This window comes from Saccopteryx leptura, chromosome 6 (assembly GCF_036850995.1).
Source record: "Saccopteryx leptura isolate mSacLep1 chromosome 6, mSacLep1_pri_phased_curated, whole genome shotgun sequence".
In the NCBI taxonomy this organism is placed as follows: domain Eukaryota; kingdom Metazoa; phylum Chordata; class Mammalia; order Chiroptera; family Emballonuridae; genus Saccopteryx; species Saccopteryx leptura.
In genome coordinates, this window is record NC_089508.1 from 54343539 (window position 1) to 54367976 (window position 24438).

Here is a 24438-nt window from a genome sequence, read left to right on the forward strand (position 1 = left end):
CACAAACTATTCTTCAGGCCAAAAGATCACTTGTCAAGGGGTGGGCTGGCAGAAATGAGCCATCCCAGCTGTCTTTGAGGGCCAGGAAAATTGCCTAGGTCTCTGGGACTATGAGATGGGATGAATCAGAGCTGGGTTTAATTGTTCAATTCTGCTGTATACTAATGTAAAAACATTCCTACTTTGAACTTGGAAGAGCAAATAGGGAGAGCCAAGGAGACAAGGTAAGGCTCTAAAGTGAGCCAGAGTATGGGACCAGCCTTTCCTTAAATATCTAGTGATAATTTGGGCAGTTCGGGTATCATTTACCACTTCCCATTTTTTGCTGGAAAAGACTTAGTTTAGCACAGGGGTCTCAAACTCGCGGCCCACGGGCCGCATGCGGCCCGCCGAACAATTTTGTGCGCAGGCTAATCCACGAAGTTCAAAATATTTTGGATAAAATTAAGTAAGCCTAGGGGCCTACTTGTATTTTTCATTTCTCTAGCATCCTAGCTAGATATTAGCTTAGTTAACAGCAGTTGTGATACGAACTACAGTTTCTGGTCGTTTTGTGACACTGAGTAAACTGCTTGTACGATTGTGCTTGTTGTACTGATTTTTTTTTGTTTTCAACTGCAGTGAGAAAAGTGTTGCGTAACAGTTGCCTTTTGTAGACCTAGTGCGGCCCGCCGAACGGCTGTGATCTTGCTCTGCGGCCCACATGCTGAGTTGAGTTTGAGACCCCTGGTTTAGCAGTTCCAAACTTTCTTCCATTTCTGCACCCTCAAAAGTATGCTGTTTGTTAAGTAGAGTAATGGTGTCCTGAGATGGTTCTAATGTGGAACATTTGTGATTTGGGGCTGTTATGAACTGGGGCCCATAGTGTCCTCTGATTTGGAGTGATTGTGATCACCCTTTCTACAAAGCATCCCTAATTCCCTCGTTACTTTCTCTGTCTTTTCCCTCAGGTGGAGCAGTTATCTAGTATTGTGATGGCCTTTCTGTGTCTCCCCCTCTGGCCAGATTATGACATCTGGGACAGGGACTTTACCTAGTTAATCATTAAGTATTATTGGACTCTAGTACATGCCTGGAGCACATAGTAAGTAGCTTATCAATAATTATTTGTTGAATAAATGAAAGGAATTTGAGGTGATAGTGCTCCACTGTGATCTGATATGATAATGTGACCTCTTGTTGCAATCTGGATTGACTGAACAAAGTTGGAAGTGCCTATGATTGTGATCTGAGAGGTCCCTGCCCCAGTGATTGGAGGTGACTGTAAACAATTTGTGATGGTGTCTTCCACTACTTCTGTCAGGTAATGTGACCCTGACTCTCAGATATTTGAATTCAGATGACCACCAGCCAGTATCAGCCTTTGACTGTTGACCTGAGACTTGTTTTCACGGTGCAGATTGTTGATCTCAGCTGACAGCTGAGGCTACTGATCTGCATTAGGAGCTGAGGTTCCTGAGATCTGTGGGCTGGGCTCAGCCTGATAATGGCGTTAATATGTGTCTAGTGCTTTCAGAATTCAGATTTTGTCTTGTTTAATAAATAACCTACATATAACATGGCCCTGCTTGGCTCCAGGTCAGAGTCAGAGCGCAGAAAATTCTACTTTTAAATACAACGCATCTTTCCAGCATTACAGCCACCCCTTCAAACCTCTCATCTGGACCTCCACCCACCCTCACCCTACCTCCCACTCCGACTCCTGGAGCGCCTGCTTGGAGGCGGGGCGGTGCTTTGCCCTTTGTTGTGGGCCCCAGTTTCCCAGGACACCGCGCGGCGCTGGGGTGGGGCTATGCAGATGAGCACCCGGGGGCGGGGCGGTTGCGGCGGTGTCGGCGGCGGCCGGGGAGGGTCAGTTGGAGGCAGGCGCTCGCTGAGGCAGGAGGAGGGCTCTGGGCCCGCGGCCTGACAGGGACTTAACCCGCAGAGATCGGCCCCGCGCGCGACCCCACACCCACCCACTCAGCCACCTACCCCCTCCCTGCGCCGCCTCCTCCCACCCTGAGCAGAGTCGCCGAGGATGATAAACACCCAGGACAGGTAACGGCCCGGCCCAGGCTCCCCGCCCCCATCCTCCCCTCATCGGCTCCCGAGGGACTCCTCCCCCACTAACCAGCCGGTTCCCGTCCCCTCCCCCGGCGGGGCCCCATCCGCCCGCACTTGGACCTTCCCCACTTCAGCCACCCCAGTCCAAGTCCCAGTCCCGCAACGGGGCCCTCCTTCCGTCCTTTAGCCCCCTCCCGCCAGCCTTGCCCATCCCCCTTGTCCGGGCCTTCTCATCCTGTAGCCCCCAGAAACCGGAACCCAAGTCTTCCAATCAACTCCCCATTTTCCTTCAGCTCCGCCGTTCGGTTCCCCATTCCCGAAAGTGGGGTTTTCCCTCATCCAGATTCTCTAAATTGTTTCCCATCTTCCCCAAATATTTCTTCTTCCCCCTTTATGTTACTTAACCCTACCCTTTAAATCCCCTAATTCAAACTGCACCCTCCAGCTAGACCTCTGTCTTATCACTGTCACCCTCTCTGATCCCCCGTCAGGCTCCATCCTTCAGTTTGTCGTCACCTCCCCCCCCCCCCCCAGGGCTAATAGTCTTTACAGTGATGCCCAGCCCTCTCCTTAGTTCTGTACTCCAGCTTCATCTTTTCCCTTACTCCCTCCCTCAACGCTCTTTTCCTAGTTGGGCCCCATTTCCCCTGTCTCCCAACCTTATTCTATTTAATTCTCCAACACTTTGGACTTGACTCCTGTCTTCCCTCCTGTTTTGGTAATGGGGTCCCCCAAACACTCTTCTCAACACTCCTGCCCTCTAGTCACTCTCAACTGGAACTCATCTTTACTTTCACTCTTCCCATCTTAATTGAACCCTATCTTTAAATGAAGAGATCAGAGAACTCAGCCCACGCTGGCTCCGATGGAAGGCTTATCCTCTTTGCCTACCTTCAATGCCTCCATACTCTGGACACCTGGCCCTGTTAATTGGAGAGAGAGGCTGCACATCTTTCTGAAACAGCACCAGTGGTTTTTCTAAACTTACATCATATCTACTTCCCCCTGCTTAAACTAGGCAGAATTCATAGTTCAGTTTTCCTCTCTGACTCTCCCGGTTTTCTCCAAGGCCCTCAAACATCTCTCCCTCAAACATACTCCATATTTCTGCTTCAAACTCATCTTTGAAGCTGTTCCATAATTTCCTGATTCCCCACCATTTTTAACACCAGTTATTTCTTATACACCAGAATGGCTTCCACTTGCAATATGGGTCTCATTGTCTTCCTCCTTTTCCCCCTAGACTTGTGCTGCCCCCTCCAAAATGAGTCTGAAGCTCATTAGTTCCTCACACCAGCCCCTTTGTCTCCAGATTTGGCCTTATGGCCTCTGCCCCTCAGTTGGGCCTCATTGTTTTGCAAGCAGACCCATTCCCTCCTTAAATTGTGCCTTGGTTGGTCCAAAACTAGACTGTTTAGTTCCTCTTATAAACGTAGCCTTCCTCAAGGTTCCTCTGACACTTGGGCTCCTTTCTCACTAAAATGGCTTCTAACTTGCCATTTCCCATTCCTTTAGCAGTAGCATCCTTAAATCGTCCAGCTGGGTCTTTGTTGTTTCTTGTATCTCAGTATTTCTTAACTCTGGTTGCACATGTGAGAAATCAATCACCTGGGCCCCACCTCAAGAGATCTGGTGTAGTTGGCATAGGATGGGGCCAGGTTATTAGCATAGGCGTATTATTAAAGCTCCCTGGGTAATTCTAATGTGCAGCCAGGGTCCAGAAACAACTGCCTCTGCACCCCTCCCCCAAGAAGACCCTTCCCATCATATTCCTTTCATGGGTGTCAACCCTTTTTCTTCTGAAAATGACCTTGTCTTCAGGGGTTTCTTTAGCCTTTCTCTCCCAGGTACTACCCAGAAATACCCAAGATACCTGCAACAGCCTTTGAAATTCTCCTGCCTCTTGTTAGTTCTCAGCCAACAGCCATTTTCATTCTTAAACTCTTATTTTTAGCCCACACTTCTATTTCTTCCCTACATGTAGAACGAAAATTCACTCTTCGTTTCCTGGTTCTTACATTCCAATTTGACCCAGCACCCCCCCCCCCCCCAGGTCCTCTTCCTACAGTCCCATTCTGCTGTTATATTTTCCTTTTCCAAGACTCTCCATGTCCATCTCCCTTTGCAGTCTCGTCTTTAATTCCATCTTCTCTAACCCAGCCCTTCTGGAGCTGAGGAGGTGGAGGTGGATGTATACTTGGATGTTGCTGGATGCAAAAGGTATTACTTGTGGTAGACACGGCTGTGTGTGTTCTGAGGATAGCCAGCAGTTATGAGAGAAGGCAGAATGAAGCGCAGAGGCAGAGGGAAGCAGAAGAACCTACAGGAAAACCTTTCCTGGTCTTTATGTTTTTGTCTCAGCAGTGGGGTTTGGAAGGTGGTCTCAGCAGGCAGTCTTTGGAGCATGGGGGAATGAGCTGGTCTCTGCGCCTAGTCCAGTGCAGGCTGAGCTCTGAGAGATGAGCGCTTGGGACCAGCACATAAGGATCTTCACTGACTGTGAGGTTGAGAGACCTGAGTTTTAGTTCTGGCGTAGCCAGTGTGCTTACATGTACGAAGAGGGGGTTGGGTATGCTTAACTTGGAGATTCCTTCCAGCTTCCTAAGTGGCAAAACAGGCTTGCTTTTCTCTAGGGCCCTTGCTTAGTGTGTTGGTAATTTGAGGGGCTGGCTGTATGACAGGCAGGTGGAGGGAGGAGCCAGCTAGCTTGCCAGGGCCTGGGCAGGAGCAAGGCCCTGGATCAGGCACCTCCACTTTGGCCTGGGGGTGGGGTGGTGTGTGCAGGGGTGTCTGGTTTCTTTGAGTTATGGCAATCCTGTTTCCATAGCATGTTTCCCAGCCTCCTCTGGCTGCCTCTAACTTTTCTAAAAGAAATCCTGGTAGAGCCTTAACTAGGGATTTTGATAAGAGCCGGATGTTCTTCCCCCTCAGTGTTCTTGGTGTTTTGTATCCGCAGAGGGGGGAGCTGCTGGCTGAGAGTATAGCTCCCATTGGGTGGGGGATGGGCTTTCCAGCTTCCCTGGCTCCAGTGAAATATTCAGGAGGTGGAGGCTTGGTTTCCTGGAAGAAATACTTGCAGAGGAGCCGGCAGTGTGTTTTGAAAACAAGGCTCTTCCTTTCCAGTTTTGTTCTGATTAGTACCTCCAGAATGTCAGAACTCCTGACGGTGGAGGAAGGAAGAAGACACAAATACAGGCACTTTTATTATTATAGTTTTTGGACATGAGGTTTAAATCCAAGGAAATCAAGCTTCCTGGCCTTTCTCTTCCTGGATTTTCGGGAGCAGGAAGATAGTCTGTCTAGGTCTTGCTTAGTCCCTGTGACAGTACAGTACGTGGTAAAGAGCTTGCCCCGGCTCGAGAACCATACTGTAATCAGTCTGTTTCTGATGGGCTTTGGGGAGAAGCATTTGCTTCTACAGGTGGTTTTAGGTGGAGGTGGGAGTAGAGAGGGTACAAGAGCACATCAGAGCCTTGAGCATCTTTACTAAATGGTTCCCTTGGTAATGGAATTTCTGTCTTTCCCCCCAAAGAATTTGGTTTAGCTGTTACTGGCACTCTGGCTTGTTGGGTATGAGGTAGTAGGGAGAGAAGTTTTCCTGTTATGTGCCTTCAAGGTCATCCCTGAGATAGAGACGTCTTCTAGTATAGTCAGGAATCCCCCCAAATTGGAGGCACTTCAGAAAGCAGTGTGAACTAATAATAGTAATTCCTCACTCTGCCAAGAAATCCAAATTTAGCCTCAGAGCTGCTCAGAAATATAAAAAAGGGGACTGAGGATTGGGGTAGAGAGATGAGATTACATATGTGCGTTTCTAGAAGAAAAAGTAATTCATCCTATTTTGAAACACTATGCAGTGTTGATTCAAGTTGGTGACATGATTTGGGAGGCAGTAAAGCCTAATCGAAAGCTACAGATCAGAAATGTCCAAGTAGGTGAGAAAGAATTTTGCTACTCGAGGTGAACAAAACAGGTAGTTTTCTGTTGGCAGCAGCAGAAAAAAATGCTATGTGTAAGATAAGCCTTAAGAAAATTACCTAGGCCTTTGATATTATATAAACAATGAAATGATGCTAGCCTGGGAAGAGGCCAGAACTGGGTGATGTCTTCACTATACAAACTAGATCGAGGTACTTAAAACGTAAACTTAAGCACTTTATTTTAAAGCATGATTACCTAGCTATCCACCAACCTCTGATAGCATATGTAGCTTTGCCCACCATTGGTGGAAGATGTAGCAGTATCATCTGTGTAATAAGATAAGCAAACCTCAGAGACACAGATATTCTAGCTGCCACTGGTATGTTTCTTGTGGAGAATCAACCAAGCCCAGTTTTGATTTCAGTTTGTGATTCAGAGTGGTGATGTCATTTTCTTTATAATCGTGCTTAGCAAGTAGACTCCCTTTGGCACACACAGAGCAGCCCTAATGAAATGACTTATGCCTGGCATCTAACCAGGGCCCCTTTCTCATATGGAAAGGGAATTGGCAGCTGGAAATCAGCCTCTACACGCACACTAGACTGGAGGTGGCCATCATCTCCCACCTTTCTTCATATTTCTTTTTAGCTAAGTGTCATGGCAGCCCTGGATTGGTCCCTCTTTCCTTAGGGGCTAGTCATCAGAGACCTTCCTAGTCTCAGAGTAAGAACTGCTTGTGTGAGAGAAGTCAGGCACTGTAGTGTTCTAAGGGGCAGGGCCAGAGGTAGGAATGGGTCAGAAGAGAGTGAAAGGGAGGAATGAATGTAGAATGTTTGGGTATATGCTTTTTATGTCTTTTTCACTTGATACCACAATGTAGGTAATACCAAGGCCATCTGACCCTCCTCTTGACATGTAATGGACAGAGAGAAAGGGTGCAGACTTGAATGAGCTCAGGCAACTGACTCAAGTAAAACATGATCAAAGTATATGAAGAATATGAATTCAAGTTTTTGTTAGATTTAATGAATGGAAGTTAGCCACAGAATTGCTGTTATATTAAGTCTCTATTCTATGTAGCAGGCTGTGTCCTGCTTGGAGCAAATTAAATATAGGAAATTGACATAGTCAACTAAAGTGATTTTTGACAGGAGATCCTTTATGAAGAGATTTAAGGTTACTTTCTTTAAATGATAAGCACCCTACAGATTTTAAAATATAATTTGAATTATAAAAATTTGATTTACCAGCAACATTCCCCAGGACTACATCTGCTTCATACACTGCCTGTCTGTAGTAAGTATATGAAATTACAACCTGCTAAGGACATTTTAGACAACAGTCACAGAATGCTTTAAATTGGAGGCAGCATGATGTGATGATATGTTGGTAGCACTCATACGTATCCTGAGGAGTGTTTCCAAGGGCATGTCCAGTAACAACTGAGAAAGGAAAAGGCACTAACAGATTGGCTCTAATCTCTCATCTCTCTTCCGAATTGACTTGGATACATTTGATTCTCTTTAATCAGCCATGATCTTTTCAGCCTCTAGACTGAGCTTCTCAAATTATCCTTGTGTGGTAGAGATTAAACCAGTCCTGCCCCCCAGTGGAGTGAGCAGGATGTGAAGAAGGAGTGGAAAAAGGTAGGCATTGGGCCTGACCAGGCAGTGGCACAGTAGGTAGAGCATCAGCCTGGGCTGTCGAAGACCCAGGTTAAGAACCCTGAGGTCGCCGGCTTGAGCGTGGGCTCACCAGCTTGAGCATGGGGTTGCCGGCTTGGGTGGAGTCAGGATCCCATGGTCCTGGCTTGAGCAAGGGGTCACTGGCTTAGTTGGAGCCCCTGGTCAAGGCACATATGAGAAAGCAATCAGTGAACAACTAGGGTGTCATAACTATGTGAGATTTTTTTTTTAATAATTTTTTAAAATTTTATTTTATTTTTTAATTTTATTTATTCATTTTAGAAAGAAGAGAGAGAGGGAGAGAGAGAGAGGAGAGAGCTAGAGAGAGAAGGGGGGAGGAGCAGGAAGCATCAACTCCCATACGTGCCTTGACCAGGCAAGCCCAGGGTTTCGAACCGGCAACCTCAGCATTTCCAGGTCGACGCTTTATCCACTGCGCCACCACAGGTCAGACTAGGGTGTCATAACTATGAGTTGATGCTTCTCATCTCTCTCCCTTCCTGTCTATCTGTCTGCCTGTCTGCCTGCCCCTGTCTCTCTCTTGTTCTCTCAAAGAACAAACAAAAAATACTGGGCATTGGAACCAGTAGAAACATGACTAAACTGAATATGAAATCTAACCTGGTTTGGATCTTGTGATAGGAAGACTTGTGTTTAGAATCTACTTTTTTTCTCTTATGCTTAAGTCCTCCATGATCCACTTTTTGTATTGAGGTTGGTGGCATATTTTGCCACAGTACCATTTGAACATTAAATTCAATATGAAGAGCAGGGCATTGCTGGGGAATTTTATGCCCCTTAATTTCTTTACCCATTACATTTGTACCCATCTCCCTTCTTCCCTTCCTTTCTTTAGAAATGATTAGGTTTTTTTTGTGAGAATTTGCCATTCATAGCAAGTAACGAAAAACAGATCCGTTATGATAGACGATGAAGATAATTATTGTGATCTACTATTTACTAAGTTTATATCAAACCCCAGCTGTTTCTCTTTGGGAACTGGATACTAGCATGGGGGCCTGAAACACCCTTCTACCCCTACTCACATACACACTTGCTTTCTCTGTAGACTTTGTGGGGGACGAGGAAAGGGTTCCACGGATCCTAGTTGTGACTGGGAAGTAAATGATTTGTTACCATGGAATAGACTTTTTGCGTTTATTTGAAGAGGAGTAAGATCAGGACACTAGACACACCATAAGCTCATACTTTAGTGCTGGAGATAGGGAAGGCCCTAGGGATTCTTTCTAAGAAGACAAAGGGGATTCTGGATCTAAAAAAAGGAAAACCCACCTTATTCTGATTTTTTTAGTGGGTTGGCTCCATTGTCTCTGCCATTTGCAAGTAAAAATTAGCTCAGAATCAAGATGGTGGTTGGAATGCAGGTCAAGGGCTGAATGTAACTCATCAAAAGATCACTGAGGAATAATTTCTCTGGGAGCAGGATTCTGAAGTTAATTGAGTGAGCACCAGAATTCTAGAATTCCAAGGGCCTTCCTTGGGATCTGGTTGTTTTGTGAACCCACACAGTTCTGGTATAGGAGGCTACCTCTCATCTGTCTACCTCAAGAGGTTTGTCCAGTCCTTGGTAACTCTCACTGACCAATACAAGTGAGCCAGCTTTCTCTAGAGGCCTGAAGTGGTCACTGGGGAATGGGAAGGGAACCGTACTATGTGGGATGTGTGTGTGCCACTCTATTCTATCCCTAATACACCAGAAGGGGGGATCATAACAACTCACTGTCCCTAGTAGAAAACAAGTCCCATCTTTGAGAACAGTAGCATAGTCCTCATTCATGGCTTGTGTTCCTTGGTGAGGCCAGGAGTGGGAGATGAGGCTGTCTAGAGGAGGTGGTGCATGTGGTTATCACTTCCAGGTGCTGATGTTGCTCTAGGCCCACTGACACTGCCTTAGAGCCATCTCCTAGCAAAATTTCCAGGTATAATTTTAGGCCCCTTATTGAAACCCTGGAGAACAGAGGAGCCAAGCTAGAGTAGTAATGGGTTTGGACTTCTGTCTCAGCTGGAATGCTTATACAGGTCTCAGTACTGAAGGTCTCATTGGGCTCTGCCCCTTTAGTTACTGTATTGTTGCCAGCGTAGGTGTGAGTTCAGATCTGCACTCTGAGCCTAAGAAAAACCCCAATCTGGCATGCAATGCTGTGTAAAGCATGTGTCTCATGTTATTTTAAAACTGGTTTTCAGGGGGGGAAAAACCTTAATTTATAGCATTTGCTAATTTCTGGTATGTAAATACTTCCCCTATAGCTGATTCAAGCTACCAACATGACAGACAACCAGTTGGGAAGAGATGTGCACTGTTGGGTGAGCAGGCTGAGTCATGGAGTACACGCAGACACTTCACCGTTTTCATTGCTTCACTTGCCCTCGGCCTGCGGAATGAGTTATATCTCAGCTTAAGGAGCCATTAAATTGGATTCAAAGACAGTGGAGCAGATTTGGAGCCCTATTGGGTCCCACTGAAAATCCTGATGGCCAGTAAGGGCACATAGTTGGAGATGATTATTGGCATTCAGCATGTTTATTTCCTCTCAGCAACCACCCACCTCTGATACATACACACTTGACTGTTCTGACCATGTCAAGACACCTAAACTCCCAAGCTTAGGTCAGACTCTAGCAAAGAAGGGCAAGGAAGCCTAGCATTTGGTGGCACACCAGGGACAAATTTAAGACACCATAATACTCTGTACTATAGTGTACCTCCTCTCTGGGAGCCAGATCTGCAGATTTAATTCAGTTCTTGACCTTAGATGGATTGGGTACGTGATTTCTGTCCAGTTACTCTCTTTAGATCAGAGAGGAGGCCACCTTTGGAAAAGTGGCCTTGAGTGGTCCGCAGGGACACAGTACCCAGACCACATGACTTCCTGGGGCCATATGCCTCTTCAGGCTGAGGTGATTGTGTAGGCTTTGTTATTGTGCCACATAGGTTGAGACACTGTTGGGGTAAGGAAGGGGGCTGTTGGAAGGTACTGGGCTCTCAGCCTGGCAGGCAAGCCAGGATCTGGTTCCTCCCAAGGTCTGCCAGGACCACAGAGATTTGTTTGGTGTTTGACAGGTGCTCCTCTGGTCACGTATCCAGCTGGACTCCCTTAGCCCTTCTAGGACTCCCTATGCTTCTGCAGGATGGTGGGCTCCTGCCCTTTAAGAGCAGAGGTAGCTCTAAAAGCCGAAGCCCAAGGACTGGCCTGGTGGCATAGCCTTAGAGTACTTGTTTACGGAGAGCCAGGGCAAGGGTTGGGATGGGATGTTGAAGTCAATTTTCAAGTCTTGGTGTTTACTGTCTCACCTTGTCTGTCTCTTGCAGTAGTATTTTGCCTTTGAGTAACTGTCCCCAGCTCCAGTGCTGCAGGCACATTGTTCCAGGGCCTCTGTGGTGCTCCTGATGCCCCTCACCCACTGTCGAAGATCCCCGGTGGGCGAGGGGGCGGCAGGGATCCTTCTCTCTCAGCTCTAATATATAAGGTAAGGAGGACCCTGTGGTGGAAGGCTCAGAGCAGAGCCTTCTCAGACTCACCGTGCTGCTGCTGCTGGGCAGTAATCACTTCCCTTAGTCTTTTGACTCAGGCCTGGCCAGTAGGTGGATTGGGAGGGCCTCTTTCAACTGTGGCTGCTGTGTGGCTTTTGAAGAGTACTAGAAGGATATCAGCACCAAGCAAACACCCTGCCATCTTCTCTGCGTGGTGGTCTGCACTTGAGTGCCAGTTCAGGGTTGGAGTGAGGGGGATGTGAGAGCTCTTTTCTGGTGCTGCTCCTTCATCAGATTCTGTTGAGAAAGACCATGGGCCAGGAGGAGTTTTCTCATTGTCCTCACCCTTTGCCGTTCTGACTTTTGTCCCTTATCAGCCTGATTGGGAGGGTGTATGTGGAGGGTGGGAAGGGGAGTGTGGAGGGGTTAGGGGTAGTGTGGAGGGTGGGAAGGGTAGTGTGGAGGTGAGTGGTAAGGAGAGGGGGCCTTACATTTCAATCACCTATCACCCTGGTAGCATATAGCACAGCCCAAGGGCTTCAGAGAACCCTGAGAATCTTCCTGGGAACCATCTGGGCTGGGGTAGCCAGCCCTTTGCTGGCTTTTAATCTCCTGTGATTGAGGCCTAGAAGTTAGTTTAGCTTCTCCCTAAGCCTGGCATTGAAGAGTAGCAGGGCAGCTGAATTCTGATCTCTTGAGCTTGTGGCCAGGATATACAACATGGACTCTGCAGTCCACCTGGAAGCAGGCTTTGGTTGATCTGGGCCCCAGCCAAGCCTCAGACATATTTTTGTTCCTGATGTTTCTCTTTCAGAGGGAAGGGAAAAATTGTGGTGCTGGGGAGACAGGCATGGGCTTTGAGTCAGGGAGACCTGGTTTGAATTTCCACTAGCTGTGGAGCCTTGGGTCAGTTGCTGAATTGTTCTGGGCCTGTAGATCTCAGATTTAAAATGGGCATAATTCTGCCTACCTCAAGCGCTGTTGAGATTGAAAAATGGGGAAGCACCTTGCACAATATTGGGCATCTAGTGCACGCTTGGTAAATATTTATATTTTCCTTCCCATCGCACTGGCTTTTAGCCAATACCAACTAGTCTTAGTGCCCGATGAATGACGGTCCTATTTAGCCAGCATACAGCTCTACACTTTCGTGCCCTCTAGCCCATGCTACCCTGAGATTGACTGTACGGGGACTCTCAGTACCACTGAGGTTGGGGAGCCTATGATGAGGCCAGAAGCAGTAGTGACATTGTCCCCTGACTAATCTCCCAGGACGAGAAGCTCACTGTGACCCAGGACCTCCCTCTGAACGATGGAAAACCTCACATCGTCCACTTCCAGTATGAGGTCACCGAGGTGAAGGTCTCTTCCTGGGATGCAGTCCTGTCCAGCCAGAGCCTGTTTGTAGAAATCCCAGATGGATTATTAGCTGATGGGAGCAAAGAAGGGTAAGGAGCGAGGGCTGGGAAAGGGAAGGAACAAATGGGGAAAGAGGTCCCATTCCAGAGAAAGGCATACGCTTACTGGAGAGACCAGAAGAGTGGGGAGTCTGCCTTCTTCCTTAGCTCTAGCTGAGACCTAGAGCGAGATACCATTTGAAACAGGTTATTTTTAGCCAGTAAAACAGGGCTGCTCTAGGTTGTAATTAAAGCAGATCATTATCACATTAACCAAATCCCTGTCATTAATCACTCCATGGTTCACTCTTCCCAGCAAACGTTAAATTCTCCTTGAGCCATCATATAGTGGTACGGTTCAAAAGGCCAGGAAGCTCAGAGACCCATTGGGATTTCACTGGATTGGGCAAGGCCCTCTAAGCAGTCAGGTGTGTGAGAAAACAGTCCTGAGGACAGAATTCATGAGTGGTTCCAACCTCTTGAGGAAATCCTTTTTGGCAGTGTTAGTGCCTGAGATTCTCTCAGTGGTAGATAGTCATCAAACTTGGCACCTTTGGAAGGCCCTTGAAAAACTGGGTTCTCTTCCTAGGCCCCACACTGCTTTATGAACTGCATTAGTTTAGTTGATCAGTATTCATTTCAGAGGAAGGACCCCTGTTCCAGGAAGAAATAATTCAATAACATTTTTCTTAAAGATTGTGGCTTATTTCTTTCTAAACTCAGGGCTCCTGGGGTCTTGAAATAGGAAACCTCCTCCCTGAAGTTCTCTATTTATAATTTGGCTTGAAGCCTCAGAAAAGCCTTTTTTGGGAGGAGCTGGGTGGGAAGTCTAGAGAGGTGGTAATGGACTTGAGTTTTCTTTTCTTCAGATTGTTAGCATTGCTAGAGTTTGCTGAAGAGAAGATGAAAGTGAACTATGTCTTCATCTGCTTCAGAAAGGGCCGGGAAGACAGAGGTGAGGAGTCAAAGAAGCCTGAGACCTACTTCCTAGAAAATGGGGTCGGGGGAGGAGAAAAGGGGCTCCTATACAGTGAGCTGTGAGGCTCTTGAGCTTGCCGTTTAAACTTGGGCACTCATGGGGCGTCGTTCCTGAAGGGGCTTAGGCAGGCCTAGTGCTTATTTATTCCATTTTTGTTTTGGGTTTCTCCTCAATTTGTCCCTACCCTTGTTTCCTATCGAAGTCCTTATCACACTCTTCTCTTCTGCAGCTCCACTCCTGAAGACCTTCAGCTTCTTGGGCTTTGAGATTGTGCGTCCAGGCCATCCCTGTGTCCCCTCTCGGCCAGATGTGATGTTCATGGTTTACCCCCTGGACCAGAACTTGTCCGATGAGGACTAATGGTCAGATTATGCATTGCCCAAGAGCCACAGTGGGGAAAGAAAGGAAGTTAGGCAGCCCTGGGACAGAGGAGGGGGCTCCTTGCTGTCTAGGGAAGGACGCTGAGGGACTCGGGGTGAGGGTTGCCTATTGTGTTCTTGGAGTTGACTCGTTGAAATTGTTTTCCATAAAGAACAGTATAAACATATTATTCACATGTAATCACCAATAGTAAATGAAGATGTTTATGAACTGGCATTAGCAGCTTTTTAAACTGCGCTGTGTGCTGTGCTCTGTCTATCCTAGGGGAGGACACTGCCTAGAGGGGGAGCACTGTCTGGGGCAGGGCAGGGCAGGGCAGGGCAGGGCAAGGCAGGGCAAGGCCTGGAGGGCTGGTGGGCAGCACTGTTGGGCTCAGGCTCCCCAGCTGTTGGGCTTTCCTTTTTGGTTTTTAAGACTTGTGTATTTTCTTTCCTTGTTTCCTGTCACCCCAGGGGCTCCTGGGTATAGGCTTCTTAACCTCTGGGAGGCAGTGTCCTTGAGTTGTTTTTGACACTCCACCTGGCCTTCTGTGTGTGCTTTTGTGTCTGGCCTGGAGAAAGCAGGCCTGACCCCTTCTTCTTTACAGCTTAGTGTTATTCTGGCATTTGGTTAAGCTGGCTTAATCTGTTTAATGTTATCAGTGCATTTTAAATAGGGGCATTTGAGGTTCACTCCCACCACCAGGGCTTTTTTGGGGGGTGCCTGGGCCTTAAAAACACTAGCCAAACTCTTAATTCTCAGATCACAGCCAGGAATCCATGCTCCTGGCGGCAGGCCCAGGCCCCAGGGTGTCTCCTTTCTAGGGTCACACAGAGCAGGGAGGAAGAGGAATAACAACTCAGGGCCTGGGGGTTGGGGGGGGGGGGTCTGTTCTTAAGGACTGGATGCCTCTCCTCAGCTGAGTGCAGTGCTAACTGCACATCCCCTCACCCCACCCCGCTAACAGGTTCTGAATAGTGCCTGAGACCCTGCTCCAAGGGCCTGGGGTGGCACTGGGGCTGTAGAAGTGGTCTACCCTTTTCTGTTTTCAAGGAACAGTTTGTTCTAAGGGGGGAGGAAGGGGGAGAGATCTAGACTGGGTGAGGGGGTTGGGGGTGTCAGGGAGTCAAGTGTGTTGTGTTACTGTGTCAATAAACTGATTTAAAATTGTGGTTGGTCTGTTTATTCCTGTACCAGGACCAGCTTCCTACCACTACTGTCTTCTGAGTCCTGAGCCTAACAGATTAAGGGTGCATTGTGAGCTTCTCAGGAAAAAGCTGCAGTGCATCAAGACACATGAACTGGCAGAGGTCTCCAGGGCCACATTACACAGTCAAATGTGGGCTGCTAAGAGTCTGGGACACACTGCCAGCAGCACCTACTCAGGTGTGTGTTCACAGCAGCTTCGCCCAGAATAGAGGCCATGTACCTGGAAGCCAAGCTGTTCATAGGTCTTCCTGTTGTATAGAAGGCTGTCCTGAAACTGGGTTCTGGCTTTTCAGGGAGTTGACATTCCCATCTGTGGGGGTGTCTGAAGGAAGCAGCACACACCTTTAGAAAGGAGGTTTTCTCCTTTTGGAGCTCAGTGCCGAGGCATGGCTGCCATTCTCCTTGGACCACCAGCCTGCTGAAAAGCTCTCAGTGGCACTGGAGGGGGCTAGAATCCTCTTCACCTACGGCCTCTTCTGCTTTCTCAAGGGCTTATTAGCAGTTCTTTCCTTTTGCTTCCATTTTCCCAAGTGAAGTTCTGGGCCTGTTGTTCTTCCACCTCCTACAGTTTTGGAGTGATCTGCTGCTGAGAGGTGGCTGTCTTTACTTTCTCTTGAGTCTTTGGCCTGTTCTCATGTTGTTCTTTGTGAAGCTTATGTTTTCACACTGGGCCCACCTGGTATTCATTAAAAGAAGGAAGCTCAGCACCTTCACCCCTTCACAGTATTGGTAAAAGGTCTGGGCCCAGAGACATTCAGTTGAAATTAGAAGGGCCTAAAGATGTCCTCCATGGAGCAGATAACCCCTAGAGGCAGCATGAAGTCAGTGAAAAACATGACTGAAAAACATGAGATTTTTTGCAGATCCACGTAAATGCTGACGATGGCAAAGTTAATGTAGGCAGTTTAGATTTCAGTTGTTAAACTCAAGGAATCTACAAGATAGGCAAAAGAACCAAGACAAAACTCAGTCCTTTATTGTCCCCAAAGCTAAGTGGACAGGAAACATGCCTGAGGCTCTGCTGCCATCTACTGGTGGATCCTCTTTAATACAGCTAGAATTAGGACAGTCAAGTCAAACCCAGGCACTCACAGTATTTCCCATTCAAAAAGAAAAACCTTTGCTAGATAAGACCGCTGACAGGAAAGAAATATGGTAGGTACCCCAAATCTGCATTCCAATTAAAAAAGCAACTTAGAAGGTAGAATATTTTGGGGGATGATGGAAAGGGAAATATGTGAAAGGCAAACTGTGTAAATTTAAGAACAGGGACATTAAAAACTTTATTCAATAAATACAACAAATAATTTAAAAATATACTTCAATTCCAAAGCCAATTAAAAAAGAAGTAGCAGGACAGGGGAAAAGGGGTGAAGGGTAGGAGAAAATCAGAGGGAAAGGAGGAAGTTCAAGAGGTGGAACAATGATTTGATTGGGCTATTTCAGAATGTACCACCCTTGGAAATTCTGATCGAATGCTCTTGACCCATAAACCCTTAGCGCTTGTTCTGATGGGGTAGCCATAGGAGTCCACCAGCTGGGAATGATTCTTGGTCTCTGGATCAGAGCACTCTGAAGGCTGGAATTGGGGGAAGTGGGTGGCAGTTTTGAGGGGGTGTTTCCCACTCATTTCCTAAAAAAACCATCTAACTTCCAGGCAGGTTGAAGTAGTGCAAATTCTTAGGCAGAGAGCTCCCAGCTGCATAGTTTCACAGGTGAATATCCAAAATCAGGGTCTCTGGGAAGTCCTAGAGTACCCAGGGGTCCAAAGCCACTTCGGTGAATGGGGAAGACAGGAGAGGCCAGGGCACAGGTTAAAGCTCCTGGGTAAGCCAGTGGCTGAGCCAGGAAACACTGCTGGGCAGGAAAGGACTTCTGGGCAGGTAGTCTGGACACTGGATTCAACAGCTTGCCAGCAGCCAGGGAAGGTGGAGCTGAGGATGCGTATGGAGCAGGACCAGGAAGACAAGGAAAGCTGAGAGAACGGAAAGGTGGGGAGGAGAGGATGCAGCTCAGCAGCAAACTCCAGGAGAAATAACCAGCAGCCCTCACAGATTTGTGATTGTCTCTTAAAAAGATTTATTTTCTCTTCTTGCCTGAATGTACAAAGGCAAAAAGAGTACAGTTTGTATATATATATATTTATATATATATAAAAAAACAAGGAACTTGGTAATGTACACTTTACAGAAGGGAAGAATCAGGAAGACTAAAATTAACAGCAACGCCAATGGAACAAAAGCTATGAACAGCAACACTGTCCCTCCAGCCCGGGCCTCCAGCTCGCCCCAACCTGCTCCCAATGGGGGGCTGAGCACCAAGGCAAGCGGGTGGGCTGGGGCAGGAGGGGCTGGGATGGGGCTTGGGAAGGGCTCAATCCCAGGAGGGGCCCATGGCAGAGGATCATTAGAAAGCGTCCTGGGATGCCCTAGTAATAAAATGAATAACAAAGGCCCAGAATTATGGGGCCATCTAGCTGCCCAGTGGAATCTTGGGGGCATCAGAGTAGACACTGGGATGGTGATAGGGTATCTGGAATAATTAGTGACATGGGTGACTTCAAAGCCCATACACAATAACTCTTAGCCCTTCTGCAGTCTTGCCCTCCGATCCCAAGGCCAAGTCCTCCCACCTCCACCTTGGAGCCTGGAGAGAAGAGATTTAAGAATCACCATTTCATTTTGTGGGGTACCCGCTTAACCCTTCTGCATGTGGTCCTTTGACCTTGAGAAGTGTGGAGAAGGTGAGATAAGAGAAGGAAATTTCATACATGTACAGACAGGAAAAGGGTATGAAAGGTGGTGACACACCTTCAATGAGGAAGAAGAGGATGTGAATCCTGAGCAGCAGCTCTCGGAGCCTTGGCTGTCCTACCTGGGGTGAGGCTCTCTCCCTCTGGGCTCTATGGGGAGCCCGGTGAGCAGTATTTAGCGGAGGCCTGGGCAGCGGTGGCTCCAGGAGAGCCTAGGTCTGGTGGTCTGGGCCCTTAGCAGCAGACTTTTCCAGCCTTTGCTTGTGGGGTGGGGTGGGGTGGAATGGAATCCTTGCTGTGTCTCATCCCTGGCCAGGTCATGGGTGCCACAGGTACCCTTTCCTGTGCCCTCCTCCCCATGTGGAGAGGCTGGAGGTGGAGAGCAAATCCTTCACTCCTCACTTGTCAAGGGTCTGTTTCCTCTGCTGCTGCTCTGTGCTATTCCAGGAAAGGGAGATTGGACCTGGCAGTGATCTGAGACCAGGAGGATGAGGATCAGGAGAGACAGTGCCATTCTGCCATTATTGGCTTTAACCAGCTCTTCTGGTAGCTCAGCTCCTACTCTTCAAGGGAGACTTGAATATAAGGATCCAAGAGCCAAATGTTTTTTAAGGAATAGAAAAAGAAAAAACTGTTCCCTTCTGTAGAACCCAAGGATGCCCTGCTAATATGGAATTTTCTCTTCTCTGTGTTACAGAACAAAGTGAAAAGGGCAGGAATGCAGACCATGCCTGCCCAAAGGGAAAAAATTACTCCAAACGTTTTCTTTACAATATGTACAGAGCACACTGTAAGCCAGCGCCACAGATACAAAACACACAACAATATTTAAAAACAAACAGGAACGGAGACAGGCCCTTGGCTTCACCCCACAGGAGTGTGGGAGGGCACAATCAGGCTGAAATTCAGAGTCATCCTCTTGGCGGGGGTGACTCAGGTTAGGTGGGTGAGGTGTCCACACCAAATACTTCCATGGACGAAAGGGGACTACTGCTCAGAGCACTCCCTGCTGGGGCAGCAGGGGGCCGAGGGAATGATGGAGGAGAGGGAGGCTGCTTGGGGGCCTATTAGGCCTAAAAAACAGTGAGTTTTTTTGGATGAGCTCAGAACTCAACTTGAACAAAAAGAACATGAAACCTGGAGGGAAGGTCTATAGGTCAGAGGGGCTCCTCTTGGGCAAATGACCCTAAGACTCTCTAGAGTAGGGCTCTGGGGTGCTGGACATTGTGCTTACTGCCCTCCACTTCCGTACCCCACACTATTAGAGCCAAGTCCCTGCTTTTAAATGGTCACTTCTGGCACTCTGGTTACACATAGCCCTCTGTAGCCTAAGCTGGTATCTGTCAGTCTTTATCTTTCTTAATCCAGAAGGTCAAGAACAGGAAAGGAGAACAGAGATGACCTCAAAAGCAAAGTAAGAGCTAAAGCTTTGCACATCTTTGGGAAGAAGTGACTCCAATAAAGCTACCAAATTATCATCCCTTCCCAGTACAAAAAGCATACAGAGCCTGGACTGGGAGACTCATTTCTAAGGCGAACAGAGAAATGTCTGCTGCCTCAAAGCACAGCTCCCATTGAGTACACTGTGGCTCGGAGGAATAATGGCTTATGTGTCATCCCAGGGTGTAAGGAACACAAACTCCCATGTTCAGTGGCTCTTAAAACAAAAACGTGTGTTATAAAGAAACATGGCTCATATTGGCACACATGGGGTTATAGATTGAGCTATATAAAATCATGTATACAGACAAACTGGGCTGTATATCATATATTTGTAGCTCTAAATAAGGACACTCAGATGGCTGAATGGATAGGACATCTCAAGAACCGCTTCTTGGGCCTCCTTGCCTTCAGGTGACCTGGTAAACTCCAAAGCTCCCAGGCTGGGGAATACTATTTTACCTGCCTGAGTCTTAAAAGCCAAGCAGTGGAAAAGAAGAGGAGAGATCAGTGTGGTGATCCCCCTGGGAAAGGCACCAAGGGGTCAGGAGGGAAGAGAGAAAAGGTCAAGGTGTTGGGGGCTAAGCAGCAGGACATAGTAGGGATGCAGGTTCTATTTCAGACTCCATTCATGCTCCAGCTCCAGCTTACTCCCAGTATCTCTGGGGAGCCCTGTGCTGGTGTGGGGACCCCTGGCCCTCTGCCTGACAGGCAGCCCAAGGCCATGCTGGGGCAAATACCTTGGTCTTCCTTTCCAGGTGGGGCTCTGAGCATTTATATGTGCTCATGTGAGAGGCGAGAAGTCTTCACGTTTGAAGACTTTGTTTTCACAATCATAGGGAAAACAGCCCCAATTTCTTTCCTGAGATTCTAATTCCTCCATGTGCTGCCAATTTCCAGGGCCAAAACCGCAGGGAAGATGCAGGACTGGTTATGGTGGCAATGACGGTGAGAAGGGTATGGCTGCTGTGCTGTCTTCAGACCTTACCCAGTGCTTGGGGGGGAGGGTGTCTGAGGGGGTGGTACTCTTCTGGCAGCTGACCCGGGGTTGGGGAACAGAGCAGTGACTTCTCTGGGTTGAGACCATGTTCCCCCGGTTGCTCCCCGTGCCTTCATCTCCACAGAGACCACCCAGTCACAACTGTGGCCGAGAGAATAAATATTTTCGCTAAGTACCAGCTCTCCAGCTCCTGAGGAAGAGGGAGGATGGGGGAATCCGGGGGCCTGGTGGAGGCGAGATAGCCAAGGGTCTGCCTTCAGTCATGGTGGGAACACGGCAAACAGGATGATCAACACCATTTAACTGATGTCTAAATGGCACCTCCAGCACCTCCTTGGGTGAGCCAGTCCGGGCCCGTGAAGCTGACTTTCTCCGGGCACTTGGTGTTCTGCAAGGGAAACATGGACAGATAACCAGGTACTCAGCTGGCTGGCAAAGCAACCACAAGGTGGCGCTCCAAGAAAATGAACAGTAGGGGAGGCTGCTACTGGTCTAGAGGACACTTGTGGTCCACAGCTCCTCTGGATGCACATGGCTTCATGGGAGACTTGTTTGTACAAGAGGCTTGGCCAGGGTTCCACCATTTCCAGACTGCTGACCCCACACAGCTATTCCTCACCTGGGCCCCACAGATACTCTGTGATCCAGTTATCAACTATTCCTACTCTGTGTGTTGCCCCAAATTAAAAAGTTACTTACCATTCTCACCTCCGGGGGGGTGGGTAGAGTGAAGGAGCTGAGCCTTGCTGGCTGGCAACAATGGCTGTAGAAGAAAGCCCTGGGCGAGAAGGAGGACATGTTAGAGTAGCACTCCCAGAACTTTTGATTTAAGCCCTTTCTCTTCACCAGGCTGGGTGGGATTGGGAGGAGTTTCTCAAATTCCTAACTCCACTGAGTTTTGTGGCACTGACAGGAAAAAGATATGATGGTTGGCTAGATACAGTTGCTGGGGATAACTAATAAGGCTCCATTTTTCAGCTGCTTCTTTCTCTCTGGCTGTGGGAACACCTGTTCCTTATTCTTCTGAATACGAATGCCAATTTTCTGGAGGAGTTTGAGAGTCCCCAAGCTCCAAGGGAAGAAATAAATGTCATATGCTTTAATGATGGTCTGCAGAAGGCTAGGACTGTGACAGATTAGAAGCTCAAAAAAAGAAAAAAAATCTTGCCAGGGGCCCTTGCTGTAGGCAATGCTACTGGCTGTGAGTTAAAAAGAATTGCAGTGGGAAAGGAGACTGACCTGCTGCATAGGGTAAGTTGTACTGTGCTGGGAGCAGCGAGTACCCCAGGTGGTGGTGGTGGTGGTGTGTGGACATCAGGCGCTGGGAAGGGGAGGTGCGGGGCCGGTCTGCACTCCTTTCACCGGCGCCTGCTCCCCCGATGCTGCTACAGCTGCCACCACCCCCAACCACTCCACAGCCTCCCCGATCTCTCTCCTGAGAAGTTTTATCACTTATCTGGAAAGGAAAGCAGACACAAAAGCACTGTCGTGACACTGACACACTGACACACACACACACACACACACACAGCAAGACACCCAGAGCCCACATGACTCCTTAAACATGCGGGATGCCTAAGAATCAAGGTGGTGCCCAGAGGAACCCATGTCAAGACAGGCAAACTGCACTGTGGTTAGGACCTGATGTGTCCACCTCCTCCCAGACTCTGATTCTGGTCCCATTGGTCTTTGATAACAGCCAGTGTAACTGCACTTTGCTTACCGTGGGAGACTTGCTCTTGTAATGACTGGCATGCTGCTGCAAGATGTCCAGGGCTTTGGACTCTGAGCTAGATTTACAACTGACACTGGGGCTGGCTCGGGCCTTGTCGGCATCTTCACCTCCTGAGACCTTGCTGCCATATGGGGAGAAAGAGTAGCTGGAAGGCAGGTAAGAACCTGGGAAAGAAGAAATGAAGCAGTTAAAGAGATAGGAAAGGTAGGAGTAAATCTGCTCCAGTGAGCGGGGCTAGTGAGTGTCCCTAGGCACAGGGACAGTGTCTACCCTGGTGTTTTTAGGCTAAGACTATTGTGTAGTTTGCCCTTTCTTTACTGAGCTCTAGAGGCAAACCTAGCTCAGGGATATTAGGTACATGACCCTCAGTCTCTGGGAATCCATTTCCCTACAATCCCAGTCTCAGAGATTCATCTTAGAGGTGAGATGATCAAGTGGAGAGATCATGGGATATGAAGGCAGATGGCCTTGGGCTGAAATCCTACCTCTGAGCCTTACCAGTTGGGCAGCCTTGAGCAAATAGACAACTTTTCTGAGCTTCAGTCTCCTCACCACCAAAACGAAGATACCAAGACTTATTTCACAGGGAGGATTAAATAAGATAATGTACACAAATACCTAATATAATGGCTGGCCCAGATCAGGCACTCATCAAATGGAACTATTATTTTTATATAGAAGAATGGGGTAAAGGAGAGACAATTTTCTACCTGTTTGAAAGCTTGCTGTCCTAGAGTTTGCTTTATAATGTTATGACAGAATATCAGGACTATTTAGGCTGCTCTCCCGCAGGGAGGTGGCAGCTTTAAGGAAAGAAGTTCTTGTCTATCCCACATGGCTCTTCAGGCAACAGAAGAATGGAATAAGATCATTTTCTTCTAATAACTTAAAAAACACAAATTCCTTTGTGTCCCCCTTCCCAAGAATTCTCGGATGGCAGTATAAAGAGCTCATATTCTGCAAGCTGACCCCTTTTCTGGCTGGACTTCTCCACAATCTGACTTTCACTTGCTCTTGCCCTCTGACTGCCTTCCAACCTTACAACTGAACACGACCTTGCAAATGAATACATGCATTGTCCTTGTTTGAATGTTACTTGTTCCAAGTGTTTCTCCGGCTACAAGTAGGTTGTAAGCTCCTTGAGGGGAGGAACTAGTCTTCCCTATTTCTTTTGTGTTCTCCACAGTGCCAAGCAATTGCAAAATGTATAATATGTGTTTAAAAAGTCCCAGCTGAGGGAAGTCAGCAGTGGAAAAGAGGATGTTTATTATTCAAAAACAACAGCTCCGACAAGGGGTTAATATCCAAAATATATAAAGAACTCACAAAGCTCTACAACAAGTAAGCAAAATCCAATTAAAAAATGGGAAGAGGACCTGAACTGACATGTCTCTCATGAAGACATACAAACAACAAATAGGTATATAAAAAGATACTCATCTTTGCTATTAGAGAAAAGAAAATCAAAACTACAATGAGATACCATCTCACAACTGTTAAGATTGGCTATTATCAACATGACAGTTAACAACAAATGTTGGAGAGGCTGTGGAGAAAAAAGAACCCTCATTCACTACTGGTGGGAATAGAAACTGGTACAGCCATTGTGGAAGAAAGTACGGTGGTTCCTCAAAATATTAAGACTAGAACTACCATGTGACTCAGCAATCCCTCTACTGGGTATCTACCCCCCCAAATTGAAAGCATTGGTATGTAAAGACACATGCACCCCCATGTTCATTGCAGCATTATTTATGGTGGACAAGACATAGAAACAACCAAAGTGTCCCTTGACAGAGGACTGGAAACAGAAGATGTGGTATATACAGTGTGTCCGTAAAGTCATGGTGCACTTTTGACCAGTCACAGGAAAGCAACAAAAGACGATAGAAATGTGAAATCTGCACCAAATAAAAGGAAAACCCTCCCAGTTTCTGTAGGATGATGTGGCAGCATGTGCGCATGCGCAGATGATGACAACACCGTGTATACAGCGGAGCAGCCCACGGCCATGCCAGTTGAGATGTGGACGGTACAGAGGAAAGTTCAGTGTGTTGTGACTCTCTAAATTCGAATTTGTGACCAAAATGTAACGTGAATATTGGCGCGTTTATAAGGAAGCGCCACCACATAGGAATAACATTACTCGGTGGGATAAGCAGTTGAAGGAAACCGGCAGTTTGGTGGAGAAACCCCATTCTGGTAGGCCATCAGTCAGTGATGAGTCTGTAGAGGCTATACGGGATAGCTACCTAAGGAGCCCTAAAAAATCTGTGCGTGAGCCCACATGGAACTGCACTGAATAGGTATGAAACTGGGAGAGTTTTCCTTTTATTTGGTGCAGATTTCACATTTCTATCATCTTTTGTTGCTTTCCTGTGACCGGTCAAAAGTGCACCATGACTTTATGGACACACTGTA

At 47.6% G+C, this 24438-nt stretch overlaps 2 protein-coding genes across 4 annotated transcripts in view; one reads left to right on the plus strand and one right to left on the minus strand.

Moving 5' to 3' along the window:
• The first annotated feature begins 1833 nt into the window (after positions 1-1833).
• On the plus strand, positions 1834-14618 carry OAZ2 (ornithine decarboxylase antizyme 2). The gene is given in 6 exon segments (XM_066341854.1): positions 1834-2040; positions 10984-11059; positions 11061-11141; positions 12418-12593; positions 13412-13497; positions 13751-14618. Coding segments are annotated over 6 exon segments (570 nt in total). The 5' UTR covers positions 1834-2020; the 3' UTR covers positions 13882-14618.
• Positions 14619-16106: 1488 nt separating this feature from the next.
• Positions 16107-24438, minus strand: part of ZNF609 (zinc finger protein 609) — a 279517-nt gene continuing 271185 nt past the window's right edge. For 2 of the 3 annotated variants that reach the window (XM_066344154.1, XM_066344155.1), the window contains 4 exons: positions 22006-22181; positions 21522-21738; positions 20982-21060; positions 16108-20670 (listed from right to left, as the gene is read on the minus strand). In XM_066344154.1, the coding sequence (XP_066200251.1) occupies positions 20987-21060; positions 21522-21738; positions 22006-22181 (467 nt within the window). In that variant the 3' untranslated portion in view covers positions 16108-20670; positions 20982-20986. Of the gene's footprint in view, positions 20671-20981; positions 21061-21521; positions 21739-22005; positions 22182-24438 lie in introns of all 3 variants that reach the window. The other variant, XM_066344156.1, reaches the window with a different exon arrangement.